At 41.7% G+C, this 18,701-nt stretch overlaps 1 protein-coding gene across 2 annotated transcripts in view; it reads left to right on the top strand.

The window, feature by feature from the left end:
* Positions 1 to 18,701, top strand: part of ttc34 (tetratricopeptide repeat domain 34) — a 225,771-nt gene that overhangs the window by 184,318 nt on the left and 22,752 nt on the right. For both annotated transcript variants that reach the window (XM_048561892.2, XM_048561893.1), the window contains 2 exons: positions 4,216 to 4,408; positions 16,344 to 16,510. In XM_048561892.2, coding sequence (XP_048417849.1) covers positions 4,216 to 4,408; positions 16,344 to 16,510 — 360 coding nt within the window. The remainder of the gene's footprint in view (positions 1 to 4,215; positions 4,409 to 16,343; positions 16,511 to 18,701) is intronic.

Here is an 18,701-nt window from a genome sequence, read left to right as displayed (position 1 = left end):
GGGGTCGGCATAATCAACAACATGTAACCAGGTCCAGGATTTACCCAGCCATTCCTTTGAATGTGGGGGAGCTGCTGGTGGTAATTTTTGTCCTTTGTCACTGTCCTACCAATCCTGGCCACCAGCTAACCTCCTGCCAACATCTTCATTTTGGGTACCTCTGCTGGCATTCAGCCAGTATCTGGCAGTGATCTTTATCAGGACATCACGCTTGCGCTCCATAGTAAATTTTTTTTCCTTTAATCACTGACCAGATGAGGGCATTGCTGGCTGGGCAGCATTTATTGCCCATCCCTAATTGTCCAGAGGACAGTTAAGAGTCACCACATTGCTATGAGTCTAGAGTCACATGTAGGCCATACCAGGTAAGGATGGCATTTTCCTTGCCAAAAGGGCATAGTGAACCAGATGGGTTTTTCCGGCAATTGACAATGGATAACATTAGACTGTGTTAATTTCAAATATTTATTAAACTCAAATTCCACCATCTGCCGAGGCAGGATTCAAACCCAGGTCCCCAGAACATTATATGGGTCTCTGTATTAACAGTCCAGCGATTTTCTTCTTTTTTAAAAAAAAGACTAGATCATTGCTTCCCCACTGTATTCTACGGTGACCTAGTCCCACTGGGTTTGGAAAGGTTTCAATTCTGGTTGCGATAGTCCTGTTGACCTCCCATCACCACCAGCTGTTATAGTTTTGGCAGGACCAGATATTTTGGACTGGTGTCCAGAAGGTTTAAACCCAGAACAGACTCTTCCAGTGGTGGCACCACCTTTGGTGTATCTGCCAGCAGGAGGTGGTTCAAGGCATTTGCATTTGTTACTTTGACTCCTGGACAGTGTTCCAACTTGCAATTATATCCACTTAGAATGAGAGCCCATCACTGAATTAGACCTGAAGGTATGGGCAGCACAGCTTTTCTCTTTGAGTAGCCCTAGCAGGGGTTTGTGGTCTGGTACTGTTACAAGTTTACATAGGTAATGGTATTGGTGGAATTTTCTCACACCAGAGATGACTGCCAAACCTTCCTTCTCTATTTGGGCATGTTTGCGCTCTGTATCAAACAAAGTCTTGAAATCATACGCTATTGGCCATTCCTGTCTTTGGGCCATCTGTGAGCCAGCGCTACCTCAGTACCTTATGGGGAGGCTTAGCATGTCAGCACCAGATCTCACTTGGGATTACAGTGTGCCAACACGCTGCTTTCCACATCCCTAAAAGCTACATCTTGGCTCTGAGACCATTTCCAAGGCTGACCCTTTGGAGCACCTTTTGATCTCCTCTTTTTGTCTTCCAGTTGGTGTTGGTGACTATAGGCCAAGTAGGTCACTTGAGCTGCCGGGAACACACATTTTTCCCTTCTAAGGCATACGCTTGCCTTGGAGAAACTTCTTGGGACTATGACCAATTTCTCTAAGTGCTCTTTATTGGTCTTTCCTGTTATAAGCAAGTACTCTTGACAAATGGTGACCTAGGATAGGCCTTGTAAAATGTTGCCATCATTGGATGAAAAACTGCAAAGGCTGATGATTCCCTAGATGGCAGCCTCGAATATTGTGACAAACCCGTATGTGTATTAATTGTAGCATACTTCTAGGAATCCTCATCTAACCATAATTGAAAACACACAAGGCTTATGGACAGTCCAGCTTCATGAAGAATAGCTTCCCCCGCCAGCTTTATATACAAATCCTCTATGCAAGGGTTTGGGTATTTATCCAACTGTAAGAAGCACTTTACTCCAAGTTTAAAATCCCCACAAAGACGAGCTGACCTGTCTGGCTTCACAATCGGTACGACCATTGCTGCCCATATTGCAAACTGGACTGGTTTGATGATTCCTCCACTTTGCAACCTCCTGATTTCTGCTTCTACCTTTTGCACATAAGACAAATGCACTAGGCAGCCCTTGCAGAATTGTGGAATTCCTTCCTGGTCAACATGCAATGTGGCCTTGACTCCTTTGCTATTACTTAGACCATCCTGAAAAGCATCCTGATATTTAAGTAGGACTCCCTTCAGGCAACCATTTTCTAATCAAAAAATGTGGAGTCAATCATGGTGAATCTTTTTGAACCAATTCTACTCCATCCGGCTTGGGCCCGAGCCTTTTACTACAGTCAGCGGTAACTGAACCAGCTACTTCTCATATGAGTTCAGAACTGCACTTGTCCGCTTAATCTGTGAACGTTCCCAGGTTTAGGTTCTCAGTCTAGCTGAGGCCTTAAGCAAATGTAAGGGTTGGAGTCCAGAGCGAATGTTTTTTAATGACTGGTTCTACAATCATTGATACAGCCATGCTGGTATCAGCCTCCATTTGAACCAGTTAACTATTTAACCAGACATTTACTTGATTGGTTCTGATTTCAATGTGCTCAACAATTTAATTGTTCCAAGCCACATGTAGGTGGGCTTTCCAGCGTGTACACTCTCCAGGATACCGGTCTATGAGTTCCCTTACTCAGTTCTGACCTAGTGGCACTCTTTCGCTGTCTTATGTCTGCATACTGGCAGCAACTACAATGGCTTGGGAAATGTTAACTATTTGGCCAAGGCTTGTTTTTGATTTGGGCTTTTGCTGTAGGCTGACTTAGGACGTATCCTGAACAGAGGGACTCTGTGAGGCTACACAATTTCCTTCACTTGTGATGGTGTGCCCCAAGCTCAGTTGGCCTGGCGAGGGTGTCCACTTCCATCAGCATACCCTTTCACTCATATGCTCCACTTGCCCTGTTTTCTTATGATGATGCCAGTTGTAGTGCCTGTTTGAAGTCACTTGGAGTTCAGCTAGTAGGCACTTTTGCATGGTGACATCATTAATACCATGTACCAAATGGTGTTTCAGCAACTGATTAATGGTTAGACGAAAGTCACATGTCTCTGCCAGATGCCTTAACCTCATCAAAAATCTTGATACGGATTCCCCTGGTTCTTGAACAGCCAAACAAAATTGGTGCATCTCATAATTTGAGGAGGCTTGACGTCATAATATTCCTTGACTAAATCCTTCAACTCTTGAAAGCTTTTAGTATCTTGTGCCTCAGAGAAAATTAGGCTACTAATAACTGAAAAAGCTATGGGTCCACATTTGTCAGGAGAATTACTCATTACTTTTCATCTCCCCCAATGTCATTTGCCTGGGGGAGAAGAAAACCCATTCTTTCCATGTACTGAGCCCAGTCTTCGGCAGGATCAAGTGAGTCATGCTTCCTAATTAACTTCATGATGCCAGAAATGCTTATCCAACTCCAAGATGAGTATTGTGAGCAAATTTCTCGGAGTGTATTGTTTTTTCTCATTGCCTCTGAAACGACTCCAAAGGCCAGTATCCCATCACCAAGTCGCCCTGTACTTTCATGTGCACCATGCTTGGCTTCCTCGGATCCAGCTCTGAGTGAACAAAATCTCTGACACTCCAGTTTGTACCTGTCAGCTAGGGCTGCCTGATTGGAGCTGTTAACCTGTTCCAATCAGGGAACTCATATCCTACGAGCCCACATGGCTGACCTCCATTACAATTACAATAAACTATATATATATATAGGTCATATTGGCAGGCACTTAAGAGTCCACATGTAACATGGGGCTAGAGTTGCATTTAGGCAACAGTGGCAGATTTCCTTTCATTCCTTTTGAACATTGAGTGGACTGGTTTAATTTCCACCTTTGCAGATTTTATTCTGCAACTCAGTGGGACAGGATTTGAATTCATGATCTTATGTTTAAGTTATATTGTAAATCACCACTTTGCACTATTTAGTCAGCTGTGTTTAATGACTTTCAGAAGGGGATACGTTATGGAAAGGATGTAGAATCATAGAAGATAGGAGCAGGAGGAAGCCATTTGAGCCTGCTCTGCCATTCTTCACGATCATGACTGATTGTCCAACTTAATAGTCTAATCCTGTTTTCTCCCCGGTAGAAACATAGAAGATAGGAGCAGGAGGAGGCCAAGGACATACAGTAAAATACCAACCACCTCCTTTGGGCTCAGCAAACTCAACAAAATGAGACAAGTTTGCAAAAGAAAAATTTCCCGGAATTATAAAGGGGATTGTGTAATTAAAATCGTTACTGCATACTGGGGCTGATGAAAGAGTTTTATCTTTCCAGATACTGTATTTTCCTGTGAATAATTGCTGAGAAAAGGTCAGTAAATTTAAAGTGCCTCCAATTAATTCTCGAGGTCTCACAAAACATTTCTTTTTTAAGCTGATAAAGAAAGTCATTGAGATCGGTGATACTTCCTGCCTCCTGCCCATAATGGACATTTTCAAGTCAGAAGATCGAGACTTAATGCAGAAGCATTGTCATTCCAGTGCGATGTCAATCCTACAAAATAAGGAAGGTGACACACATGTAAAGGAAGCAGTGGCCTATCTCTCTCTGGCCATAATTTCATCAGGTTAGTGCCAGAGGTTGTTCTTTAGATGTGATCAGTGAGATGAAACTTAATCAGAATTATAATAGTAGTCTAAGAATGATGTGTGGGGATTGGGAGGTTGGGGGGGCATGGGGGTTGAAGAAATTTAAATTCTGAAAGTGAACTTAAGAAAGGAAGGTTAGAAATTTCAGGGCTTGTAGCAAATATTCTTTAGCAATTTAAAAAAAACTGAGTTGACTGTGAAAAATTTATCAACATTTCTTAATGTTGCAGAACTTCATTAGATTTGAAGCATTGCAAATTGAGGAATAGTCACAGATCACTCACTACTCAATTCTGAATTGCCATTTGCTTGGGGTGTGGCTGATTTGAACCTCCATTCCATTTGTGTAATACAATTAGCTAATAGACATTTTCATTCTTAAAGTCTCCAATTATCCTATTATTTACTGCCTTTGATTAGTTTTTTGATATCAAGTGCACCAATTAACCGTCTTTCATCAGTTAAACATTGCTATCCTTAGCCCTCTACTGCTAAATTTCTCATGAATGCCTTTGTGACCTCCAGCCTGCTTCCATTCTAGTTCCAAGTTCCACCCTACAGAAACTCTTGATTCAAAATGACCTCAGCTGTATATGCTTCTTCTTGTTCAATATACACATTCCTCTTGCCTACCTCCGCTGGAGCTTCCATATCCCTCATTGGTTTGCTCTTGTTTTCAAATCCATTTAGAAGGTGCATCTCAAGCAGGAATGGTAAATTCTATCTGTTTTGCAAGAAGATATAAAAATAACCCCTTTGTTTTGTAATCATACAATGGTTACATTGCCAAACAAGGCCGTTTCGCCCAAAATGTGTGACAGAAATTCAGCTAGTTCCACTCCCTGTTGTTTCCTTGCAGCATTTTCGTTTGTTTTCTTCCTTCCAGTGCTTATCTAATTACTGTTTGGAAGCCATAATTGAATCTACCTCCACCTCACTTTTAGGCAGTGTCTCCCAAACTATAATTGCTCCTTGCATACGAATTTCTTCATGTGTCTAGTTCTTTTGCCAGTCACCCTTTTAAAGCGTCCCTTGATCCTAACCCCTGACAGCAGTGATAGCTGTTCATTTCCAACCACACTGCCTGAGTCTCAATATATAATTTGCTAAATCAATTCTGAAAGAGTATATATACTGTATCAGCTGCTTGTCCTCATCAATCATCTTGTTCTCTTCTCCAAAAAAGTAAAGTCAGTTAACAAGATTTGTCTCAATCATGCTGACTTTGTTCAATTAATCAACCAAGCAGCTGTTAAATTTTGGAGTTTAGAATCTCTAAAAGTATCCCCACCTCCGATGTTAAATTGACTCTCCTATAATTTCTGGTTTATCATTGCACCTTTGCTCTAGAAAGAATGTAATATTTGTAATTCACCAGCCTTTTGATTTTACCCCCATTTTTAAGGTTATTGAAGGTTGTGGCTAGTACCACTTTAGTTTTCACCCTTCTATCCCTGAGCAGCTTGGGATACATTCTATCTGGATCTGGTGAATTATTTGGTATTAGTACAGCCAGCCTTTTCCATACTTTCACTATCAATTTTTAGATCATCCACTATCTCAATTGCCTACTTAGACTATTTAATATCATTCTCTTTACCGTCTTGTGTATTTATTACATCATTTCTTTAACTGAGAGCCGAAAAAGTATGTATAATTGTATTCCAAGTCTCCACATTGTCATATGAAAATCTTGGCTTGTTGCAGGGCTACGATGAATAGAGATTGCCCATTCTGTTTTTGTTGGATACAATGAAAGTTTGCTTGCCAGGACTCCAAAGTAAGAGTTTTTATTTGCAATCAAGAGTTTGGGAATTCCAGTGTCATAAAGATTCTGCTGGGGATTTCTAACAAACGTTTTTTTTTTCCTTTTTTTTTTTGCTGTGTTCCACCCATTTTTAGGTAAAACTGTTTCTCTGATGCTTTCTTTAAATGCCACCCAGTCTCTTTCTCAAAAAAGGCCACATTATATTAACTTAACCTCGAATCAATACTTTTTCATTTAAAACTGTGAGAATTTTTGCTTTTAACGAAAGCTAGGTGAAGAACTCTGGTCAGTTAGTACCGCAATCTGCAAAGGTTGAAGAAAGTAGACAGAAGATGGGACAAATCCAGAAGTATCATTTAAATGATACTAAATTTGTCTTTCAGTAGTCCTACCACAATTACAATCTCCTGAAGTATTTTCACAACTTGAAACATGCTGCTTATGTTGGAACAAGGTCCAATTTGTCAAAGGCCTGTGGAAAGGTATTCCATGGCCCTCCTTGTCCGAGTCTTCCGTGCCTCATTGATATGAAGGACATTGCTGAACTTTCATCAGCGTGTGATCTAAATGTGATTGCTCAGAATACTAAGAACATAATCTGTTTCTGAAATTCCCCACAGAGGTTCATTAGATCCAGCCACAGCACAGGTCATCATCTCTGTGACTATAGACATGGAGAACATAATGAGGAACAAATCAGCTAGCAAGCTCGGGTCCAGCAACTGTCTCCAGAGGTTGCTGAACAGTCTCCACATGAGGAAATTGTAGCTGAAGAGCTTCTCAGGATGTAAAGGAGGTACAAGAAATCCAGAGTCTATTATCCTCAATGCCATCTCCTCCAGATGGGAGAAGCACATTGTTACTGCAGACAGAGGATGTCCTGGGACACCTTTGCAGAACTATGCCATCTAAAGGGTGGGTGATCATCCTATCCCAGTGGTCATCAAGGTGACAGCTGGGCTGACTTTAAGTAGCTGGCTACTTCCAAGGATGCACTAGGGATCTGTGAAGGATTTCTCAATCCTCAAATGTATCAAGTTTGTTATATAACAGGGTTTTATCTTGTTTCTTCAGAATGAGGTCATTACTGCAGCCTGGGCAATAGTCTTTGCCAACATAGCTGACTTACCCCAGATATAGGGTGCTGTAGACTGTACATACAGTGTTGAGAGCACCAGATTGATTATAACACAACTGATCTTTTCAACAGAAAAGGGTTCATAAGTGTACATGTTATCTTTGATCTTGAGTATACATCTGTAAATTTGCAGCAGGACCCTGGAAGCTGCTATGATGCCAATATACTGGAGAACTCTCATGCTGCTCATGCCTTACAAGGATGATTATGGGGCTACAAGAACTAATCTCTGCAACCATGATTGACTGTGTTACACAATCTCCTAACTGAGGCAGAGGATAGACACCGTGTTTCTTGTTCTTCCATAAGAGCTATAATGGAGCAGATGATAGGCATCCTAAAGATGAGGTTCAGTACTTGTATTGGTTTGGGGGTGTCGTGCAATACAGTCTAAATATTGTGTACTGCGTAATCCTTGCATGCTGTGCCCTGCACAACAGGACCAATCAAAAAGGGAATATGATAGATGCTGAAGAGCTGGGAGAGCAGCAGCAGTCTTCCAAGGTGTAAGGCGAGGACGTTGCAACACCATGAGCTCATATGTCCTCTGGTAACAATTTTGTGCCCCTTTAGTAAATGCCTTGTGAAAACCCAAACTCACTTATTCCCCATGATCTGTCCTGCTTGTTTCTTTCCCAGTTAGTTGACCACTGTTTCCCTTTCACAGAATCATGTTGTCTCTGCCTAGTTGTATTATTATTTTATTCAATGTCCTGCTGTTACCTCCTGAATAATTGATCCTAGGATTTTCCCAAAGTCAAGTTGAACTAACTACCATATTGTTTTCTGATTTTTCTATCTGCCTCCTTTCTTAAGTAGTGGTGTTTATATTTGCAGTTGTCCAATCTACTGGGAGCTTTCTTCAAAAACCAGAGAATTTTGAAAGACAACCAAAGTTAATGGTATCTCTGCATTAATTGCTTGGAAGATCCTTGGATGCAAGGATCCAAGGAACTTGTCAATCTTTAGCCCAGTAGTTTGTCCAATACCTTTTTTTCCCTTGTGACAGTAATTTGTTTTAAATTTCCTCCCTGCCATTTCCCTCTTGGTTTTTCAGATTTCTTGGGATACCTTTTGTGGTTTCTACAGTGAAAAATGATTCAAAATACCTGTTCAGTGCTTCCTTGTTTCCCATTACTAGTTTCCCAATATCATGCCCTAAGAGGCTGACACTTATTTCAGGTACTCTTCCTTTTAACATGCTTGTAGAAACTCTAGCCCAGATTTTCCAGGGATTGGTAATCTCACACAGATTGCCAGTCTACTCCTTTTCTTTATAAAGAAAAGCTCTGCCTTTCTGACGAGAGATTCCAATCAGAGCTCCTTCTAAAGTGCAGAGCCGTACTTCCATTCTGACAAGTCCCCACACCACATAGAACAGCTGGGGGAATGCAGATCATACCCCTTTTGGTACAGTAGTCAGTTTCCATTCTCTGAAACATTAAAGGTTCAGAAGCACAGCTATTTTGATAGCTCCTGTGCAAAGGGAACTACATAAGATCATTGTGAGGGTAGGCTGCCAGGTGCATAGGGTCCAAGGTGGCAAGAGTGCCAGGTAAGTGATTAAGTGTTTTTAGGATAAATTGGAGTAGGTTGGAGATATTGGGTCATGTGTGTAGTTTTAAGTTTGGAAGTCACTTTAATTGCAATTCAGGAATTAGACTAGAAAGAAAACCATTTACTTCACAACTCCTCATATTTTCTGATTTTAATTGGATATTTTGAGAGTTTTATGTTTGGGGAATTGCCCAGTGGAATCTACAATTTCTTGGGCAATTGCTTCAGAATTCACCGCAGTAGGGATTTCAGAGTCCATATGCACAACTCCCATCTGTACTATAGAATCTGGTATCTGGCCTTTGGAATATCTGGGCTTCTGATTTTGTATATCTAGCTGGCTTTCTCTTTTATGTTTCCTTTTTATGGAAGAGGTTATTCTTTGCTGGTTTCTAAAAGTTGTCCAATCTTTGGACCTGCCACTAATCTTCACAGAACTGCATGTGGTTAAATTCTATGGTTAAGTTATAGACATTGCATGTATGATGAATTCCCCATCTGTCTTGAGCCATGAGTTGCTCTGGCACTGAGTTTTTATTTTGCAGGAATTCATATTGGTATTTGTCAACCTGACCTTATGCTTCATAACAAGTTGATTAATTAGCCTGAAAGTAGACACTTGCACTCTAACCAAACTTTAAATTTTGTAATGTTGTTGTAGACTCTGTTTATCTGTTTCGCCAGTGTATTATCCCTCTTTTCAATTTGCTATTCCACCATATAAGGAACTCGCTGAGATCTCACTGGATTGATACCTGAGCCCAGATGACAACTGTCTGCAGGTTTTGTTTTAACCCCATCCTGTTTAGGGGCCTGACAGTAATTGAGCTTTTCACATTATGTCCCATATTCTGTTAAGAAATTACTCAAAGGCAAATCTCAGAGCTCCTTAAGATGCATGCATTGTGGTGAAATTACCAAGTTGAATATAGTTCACTTTGTTTCTTATTTGTGATTTCTATGATTGGGTTAATGCTGATTCCTTGTGCATACTCCCAACTAGTTAAAATTTAGTGCTGATTTATACTAATTCCCCAGTCAAATCTTTACAAAATGGCTGTGTTGTTATGGCTGACCTGTTTGATGTGAAAGATTGACTAGAAGGGGATTAAGGTCGACTGACAACTTGTTCACAAATATAAAGGCAACAAATGAATTCTAAATCGATCAGTGAAGATGATCATTGACACCCTCAAAATTGGAGGTAGGCAGCCCAGTGAAAGCTATCAGGATTTGAAATAATGGATAAGTGTCCTTTGTATATCTTTATTTACATACCATACAAGACTAAGAAAAAGATTGCAGAGATATTGATCTAGGTCTGTTTTACACCAAAGTTTGAGCATATTGAACACATTACCTGAAGGTACCATCTTAATCAATTGAGGTGTTTAAAAGAGAACTGAACAGTTACTTGGGAAGTATACGTTTCAAGTGTTTACTGGATGAGAACTGAGACTCATTGATATGTATATGCAGGTTGGAAGGGCTGTATTGGGTATTTTGACCCAGGATCAGCTGTACCAACAGTTTTAAGAAGGACTACAACTAATCTATTGCCCAGATTTTCCTCTGCTTCAAATACTGTTCTACTTTTCTTGCAGTCTTGGAGAGAAGGTAAGTAATGCTGTCTGGTCCTTGATTTTACTACAAGGGGAAACAACATTTCTACATCTACCACGTTATGACCCACAAAATATCTTAAGTTTCAAAGGAATTATCTATACATTATCTCAGTGATTTGTCAATCCACATCCTTATAACATTTCCCAAATGTTGTTACAACAGCAAAATAGAATCAACTATATCAGTTTTGTTGCCAAAAGAATAGCTTTTCTTCTTTGTCAGATATTGAAGTCCTCATGGTTAACAGGATTTGATTGCTCCAAATTGATGAGATTCCATATTTACTCAATAAGTTTAAATTCTGTCTTGTCAAGAGCAAGCATGCAGGTTTGAATATTCTCTCTTTATAGCAGGGCTACATACCAAATCAAGCCAATATTTAAAATTAGAAATTGAATAGGATAGCAAAGACAAAATAATGAATTCAAAATTATCTATTTGTATAAAGCTTGATTAGCCGATGCTAGAGTTGCCTATTTTACATAGTTTGCACGGAACGTATCTATCTAGCTCATCAAGCTGTAGATGTCTTTATTACTGCTGGTAGTGCTGCTTCTTGTCTTGTATTCAAATAAAAGACAAGTTGTAGGAAACTGTATTTTATACCTGGCAAACTTTTCACAAAGATACTGTGTTGTTTCTGCATACATCATGTCCAACACGATAGATGGAGGTATACAGTGATTTGGCCTTTTTGTCTTTCGATTACATTGTTTTGTATGTAAGTGTTCTGAGTTTTTTTTTTGAAATCTTCTGGTTTTCAGATCTTGAAAAGAGAGAGCTGTTTGATTTATTGGAATTTTCCAGTTGCCTTGGTTGAAAACTGCCTACACGCTGGTGTCATATTACACGCACAAACTTGACAGTCAAGTGTTGTTGTTCTTGTGGCTTTACTGGCATATTTTCCCGACGTACATTTGATTCCTAGCTGTTTCCAGACAGTGCAACATTATATTACAACACCCATCCATTGGTGCTAACATTTTTCTCTGTTCCTTCTCTTTACTAGTTGTATGTTGAGAATCAGGTACAGTTATAAATCTGGGTAGGGCTTTAAATGGATGAGACTTTTGCTTACTCTATTTTTGACCACTTTCAATAGCAAGAGGAGAAAAGGAAATCAGTCAGTAGATTTTTCTGGGATATGAGGTGTTGGAGAGCTTTGAATACCAAGATAACAGTTTAAAAACTGATACACTAGTGGACATAGAACTAGTGCTATTCAACAAATGCAAAGATGTTAGCTGAGAGGATCATGTTATAAATAAATTATGGAAACAGAATTTGTAGTGAACTCCTGTTTATGCAGGTTGGAAATGGGAAGGAAGTCAGGCAAATGCTGGAATAGTCAAGTAAGCAATTCAATGCAATAATCAGTTCTGTGCTAGAGAAATTTAGAATGCCTGGGCTACAATTTACTGGTTAAATTTAATTTTTTAAAAATTAAAACACTACAGAAGTGATATTGTGTAAAATAAATTGTATTCTAATCTGCCAATGCCAGTAATTATTGAATAATTTTAAAAACTGACTAATGGGAGAAACATCTTTGTTTATCAAAATACTTCTCCTGACCTGAACAACTCTTGGTGCTGATTTTTGCAATAAACTAGCTGTCGTGAATTATGGAAATATCAAAGTAGCCTCAATACTGCTCCAAGCTTGATGGCAAATGTTTTGTGGTAAACACATGAGTAATTCATGCATGTTCTCTATAATCGCTGGTAATTCAAATCCTTTCATATGCATCCTGATTTGCTGAAATGAAGAATTTAGAAGTCTGTATTTGTTACAAATCTTTGTTCTATTTTCATCACATGCCTTGCTTATGCAGAAAGATAGCCATTCTGGCAGAACATATTTACTCATTGTGCCTGTTTTGATTCAACAAAATAGACGACAGTCTTGGTTCGTTGCGTCATTCCTCAGGCCAGTACCTTCATACATCAGAATCAACCTGCCTGGTTAAAAAATTAAAGCTTGGCAGTTAACTGTTAGTCATCATCTAAATGGTGCATTCTTAGGTTACTCAGAACAATGAAGAAGTTAGGACTGTTATCCTTGGAGAGGAAAAGACAAAGAACATTTGATTGAGGTTTCCAGATCCTGGGAGATCTGTACAGAGTAAACAGGAACTGTTCCTGCTTGTGAAAGGGTCAAGGGAATGAAAGATAACGAAGTGTGGGGCTGGCTGAATACAGCAGGCCAAGCAGCATCTTAGGAGAACAAAAGCTGATGTTTTGGGCCTAGACCCCTCATCAGGAAAGGTCTAGGCCCGAAACGTCAGCTTTTGTGCTCCTAAGATGCTGCTTGGCCTGCTGTGTTCATCCAGTCCCACACTTCGTTATCTTGGATTCTCCAGCATCTGCAGTTCCCATTATCTCTGAAGGGAATGAAAGAGTTCACTTAAAATGATTTGCCAAAGAAGTAAATCAATGCAAGAAAACACCAGTGCACATTTTCTTGCATACAATAGAGACATTCAAAAGGGCATTAATTGATCATTTTAAATGGAAATAATATTCAGGGTTATAGGGAAAGTGCAAGAAAATAATTTGGAGTTTTGGTCATTTGGAAAGCTGATACAGATACAGTGCGCCAAGAAAATGCTTCCATATCTTAACAATTCTGTGACTTCTGAGCAATACTTCTACCAATCAATGCCCCATTGCTGAATGGTTGGCACTCTTTTTCCTCTTATACAATGAAATACTTTTTTTTGTTTACATTGGTATTTCTTGTGAATTATCCTGATGAGTGCAAGATGGAAAGTTTCGATAGAATGTGTTCTTTTTTTTCAGCCAAAATAATATAAGTTGTCACAGGTTTAATATGATGCCAATAATGCATTCTCCAGATAATGCCATAAAACTTAAATTACCTGAACACTAGCTGCATCGTAATATGTCTTTCTGAATCAAGTGTGGGTCTCTTAAATTGATCCCATTGTATAGAATTACCGTGGAAATTCATCAGGTGGTTCAATGGAATTGTGTATTAACTTAGTTGTAGGCATGGTCATTTTTAAAAATTTAAATCTTCCCATTACCAGTTAAAATGTGAGAAAATAAATTTTCTTATTAATGAAGTCCAGCTGTAACGGTATCACTTTTTTGGTCTTCAGCATATACTTTATAATAGACTTCAACTGTGTCCTGTGCTTTCTGTTATGACCACATCATAACTCGGGATCACTTATGGAATTTCCTATTTTAAATTCAAACATTAAATTTTGAAAAGCGGACTAACTTCAGACATAAGTTCAGTGACTATCTGGCAGAGTGGACCCATAGAATGTCTCACCTACAGAGTGAAGAGGTACTTCAATTGGGAAGACTAAAATGGAAAAGAGGCTGACTACCTAACCTGATCTCAGCAGAAAGCAATCTCCTACAGATATGTTTGAGTTTTATCTTTCCAAGGATATATGAAATTTAGGTTAAAATCCAGCTTCAACTCTAGTCTCTATGTGGCCTTATATCCTAAAGTGTATACTAGTGTGCTTTGGAGACGTCTTAAAAAGGAAAAGACACACTCTCTCACTGTTGTTAGCCAGCCACTGTGAAAATGAACCAAGACAAAAGAATTTCAGTTGACCTGCAAACCCAATATCTCAATCAACTGTTCATCTACTATTGTCAGCAACACTGGTAATTTGCACAGTAATAAGTACAACATTCTGCTATCTGATCTGCACAAAGAAATCAGAGGTTCATCTGTAGTTTGTAAATTTTTTTTATTCACTTCTGATTTGTTATCTGTGTGTATGTTTGTTGCATTGTCATGTGTTCTCAGGTCTTTGGTGACTGATAAAGTCACTCTTAATTCAATGACCCCACCCCCAAACACCAAACCATTACCTCCCCAACCATCCACAACCTCATCACCTCAGGTGACCTCCCACCCACAGCCTCCAACTTCATCGTTCCCTGATCCCCCTCATCGCCTGCTTCTATCTCTTTCCCAAAATCCACAAACCTGACTGCCCTGGTCGACCCATTGTCTCTGCCTGCTGCTGCCCCACCAAACTTATTTCCACCTATCTCGACTCCATTTTCTCCCCATTGATCCAGGAGCTCCCTACCTATGTCTGTGACGCCACCCACTCCCTCCACCTCCTCCAAAACTTCCAATTCCCTAGTCCACAACACCTCATCTTTACCATGGACGTCCAGACTCTATACGCCTGTATTCTCCATGCAGATGACCTAAAGGTCCTCCACTTCTTACTGTCCCGCAGGCCCAACCAGTACCCCTCCATTGACACCCTCATCTGGTTAGCCAAAGTCGGTCTCACCCTCAATAATTCGTTTTTCAAGGACCACAACCTCCCCCCTCAGTGGCCGAGAACCCCCTCAACTGCGTCTCCTGCATTTCCCGCAACACATCCCTCACACCCCCTCCCCGCAATAATAACCAAAACAGAATCCTCTTCGTCCACAAGTACCACCCCACCAACTTCCAACCTCCGGATCTAACACATCATCCTCTGGCACTTCTGCCATCTGCAATCCAACCCCACCACCAATGACATTTTTCCCCTCCCCACCCTTATCTGCCTTCTGGAGGGACCACTCTCTCCAGGATTCCCTTCTACGCTCCACACTTCACTGCAGCCCCACCACACCTGGCATTTTTCCCTACAACTGCAGGAAGTGCTACACCTGCCACTTCTCCTCACCCTCATCTGACGCCCCAAGAAGACTCTCCACATCAAGCGGATGTTCACCTGCACATCTGCTCATGTTTACAGTATGGCCTCCTCTACATCGGGGAAACCAAGCAAAGTCTCGGGGACCGCTTTGCGGAATGCCTATGCTCAGTTCGCACTAAACAAACTGCACCTCCCAGTCGCAAACCATTTCATCTCCCCCTCCCATTCCTCAGATGACATGTCCATCCTGGTCCTCCTGCAATGCCACAATGATGCCACCCAAAGGTTGCAAGAACAGCACCTCATATTCTGATTGGGAACCCCACAGCCCAATGGTGTCAATGTGGACTTCACAAGCTTCAAAATCTCCCCTTCCTCCTACCGCATCCCAAAACCAACCCAGCATGTCCCCACCTCCCTAACCTGTCCTTCCTTCCATCTATACCCTCCTCTCACCTCAAGCCCCACCCCATCTCCAACATAATAGCCTCATCCCGCCCCCTCGACCTGTCCATCCTTCCTGGATTGACCTATCCCCTCCCTAACTACCCACCTATACTCCCCTTTACTGACTCCATCCCTGCCTCTTTGACCTGTCTGTCTCCTCTCCACTTAGCTTCTCCTTTATCCATCTTCTATCCTCCTCCCCCCCTCTCCCTATTTATTTCAGAATCCCCTTCCCCTCCCCCATTTCTGAAGAAGGGTCTCGGCCCGAAAGGTCAGCTTTCCTGCTCCTCTGATGCTGCTTGGCCTGCTGTGGCCATCCAGCTCTACAACTTGTTATCTCTTAATTCAATGAAGTCTGATTAAATTGGCTCCTTTTAAAACATAGATTAAGGGAGAATGTTTAAAAAAAAAGTTAACTTTGAAGCAGACAAGGATGAATAATAAAGAACAGGAGTCAGTGCATCTCCCCCCTGCCCCTGCTGACTGATTTGGGATATCCCCTCTGGGAAATTGGGGGAACATTGTTTAGGGATTGGTGTAGCATTTGAAAGAAACCTTGATGTATAAGCATTATAGAACAGAGGGGAAAGGAAACAGAGATTCAGGCCTTGCTTGTGCTGCCCATATGTTGAGAGTTAATAAAACAGACCTACCCGTTACTATATTTAATTCATATTATAAAACTATTTTATGTCATTTAATGTATATTTAATTTTGTTCTAGGAGGCACTGATGAAGCCTCACTGCTCACCAGAGCACGATGTTATGGACATCTTAACCAGAAGAAAACTGCCATCTTTGATTTCGACACAGTTTTAAAGGCGAACCCAACCCATGTACAAGCACGATGTGGACGGGCCTTTATGTATGTGATCCTTAATAAAAAAAAGGTAATTTTTTTTTGTTCTCTTGTTATGCTGCCTGTATTCTATAATCCTCAAGGTGAGAATAATTCCTATTTCCTATATGAAACAATTCATATTTCTTCTGATGAAAGCCATAGTTGGTGACATCCAATATGAAACAAATCTTGAAGTGAGATATAGACTTAATGAGCTATATCTGCTGCAAGCAACCATTTGCACTGTATTTTTTTCTGAGTAACCACTTGCACCAAAGTTTCTCCATTATTTTAGAACAGGTTGATTTATTTTAACTACAAGCTTTTAAATGATATCATTTTGCTCTTTGTTCTAGTGCAATGTTAAATTGTTCGGTAAAATGATATGCTCACTTGCACTTCGATGATTTTTTATTTTGCAATTAGAAATCTGGATTATTCAGTGAAAACAGGTTTAGTTGCTTGAATTTTTCTTCATAATCAGTTTCCAAAACTTGTTGTTCTATCTCTTTCGTGGCCCCTCTCTGCTTCATTCACATCCTCTTTGGCCCAAGTTGAGTAGAAGGGCAGACCACACTTCAGAACAAACCTCATCAGAGATATCCAAGATAATAAAATGTGAGGCTGGATGAACACAGGAGGCCAAGCAGCATCTCAGGAGCACAAAAGCTGACGTTTCGGGCCTAGACCCTTCATCAGAGAGGGGGATGGGGAAGAGGGAACTGGAATAAATAGGGAGAGAGGGGGGAGGCGGACCGAAGATGGAGAGTAAAGAAGATAGGTAGGGAGGGGATAGGTCAGTCCAGGGAAGACGGACAGGTCAAGGAGGTGGGATGAGGTTAGTAGGTAGCTGGGGGTGCGGCTTGGGGTGGGAGGAAGGGATGGGAGAGAGGAAGAACCGGTTAGGGAGGCAGAGACAGGTTGGACTGGTTTTGGGATGCAGTGGGTGGGGAAGAGCTGGGCTGGTTGTGTGGTGCAGTGGGGGGAGGGGACGAACTGGGCTGGTTTAGGGATGCAGTAGGGGAAGGGGAGATTTTGAAACTGGTGAAGTCCACATTGATACCATATGGCTGCAGGGTTCCCAGGCGGAATATGAGTTGCTGTTCCTGCAACCTTCGGGTGGCATCATTGTGGCAGTGCAGGAGGCCCATGATGGACATGTCATCTAGAGAATGGGAGGGGGAGTGGAAATGGTTTGCGACTGGGAGGTGCAGTTGTTTGTTGCGAACTGAGCTGAGGTGTTCTGCAAAGCGGTCCCCAAGCCTCCGCTTGGTTTCCCCAATGTAGAGGGAGCCGCACCGGGTACAGTGGATGCAGTATACCATATTGGCAGATGTGCAGGTGAACCTCTGCTTAATGTGGAATGTCATCTTGGGGCCTGGGATAGGCTGCAGGCTGCAACCGCAGGAAATGCTACACTTGTCCCCACACCTCCTCCCTCACCCCTATCCCAGGTCCCAAGATGACAATACCATATTGGCAGATGTGCAGGTGAACCTCTGCTTAATGTGGAATGTCATCTTGGGACCTGGGATAGGGGTGAGGGAGGAGGTGTGGGGACAAGTGTAGCATTTCCTGCGGTTGCAGCCTGCAGCCTATCCCAGGCCCCAAGATGACATTCCACATTAAGCAGAGGTTCACCTGCACATCTGCCAATGTGGTATACTGCATCCACTGTACCCGGTGCGGCTCCCTCTACATTGGAGAAACCAAGCGGAGGCTTGGGGACCGCTTTGCAGAACACCTCAGCTCAGTTCGCAACAAACAACTGCACCTCCCAGTCGCAAACCATTTCCACTCCCCCTCCCATTCTCTAGATGACATGTCCATCATGGGCCTCCTGCACTGCCACAATGATGCCACCCGAAGGTTGCAGGAACAGCAACTCATATTCCGCCTGGGAACCCTGCAGCCATATGGTATCAATGTGGACTTCACCAGTTTCAAAATCTCCCCTTCCCCTACTGCATCCCTAAACCAGCCCAGTTCGTCCCCTCCCCCCACTGCACCACACAACCAGCCCAGCTCTTTCTCCCCCCCCCCCCCCCCCCACCCACTGCATCCCAAAACCAGTCCAACCTGTCTCTGCCTCCCTAACCGGTTCTTCCTCTCTCCCATCCCTTCCTCCCACCCCAAGCCGCACCCCCATCTACCTACTAACCTCATCCCACCTCCTTGACCTGTCCGTCTTCCCTGGACTGACCTATCCCCTCCCTACCTCCCCACCTATACTCTCTCCA

Source organism: Stegostoma tigrinum, chromosome 28 (assembly GCF_030684315.1).
Source record: "Stegostoma tigrinum isolate sSteTig4 chromosome 28, sSteTig4.hap1, whole genome shotgun sequence".
Classification (NCBI taxonomy): domain Eukaryota; kingdom Metazoa; phylum Chordata; class Chondrichthyes; order Orectolobiformes; family Stegostomatidae; genus Stegostoma; species Stegostoma tigrinum.
The sequence above is the reverse complement of the archived record's forward strand: the minus strand, read 5'-3'. Positions and strand labels throughout refer to the sequence as shown.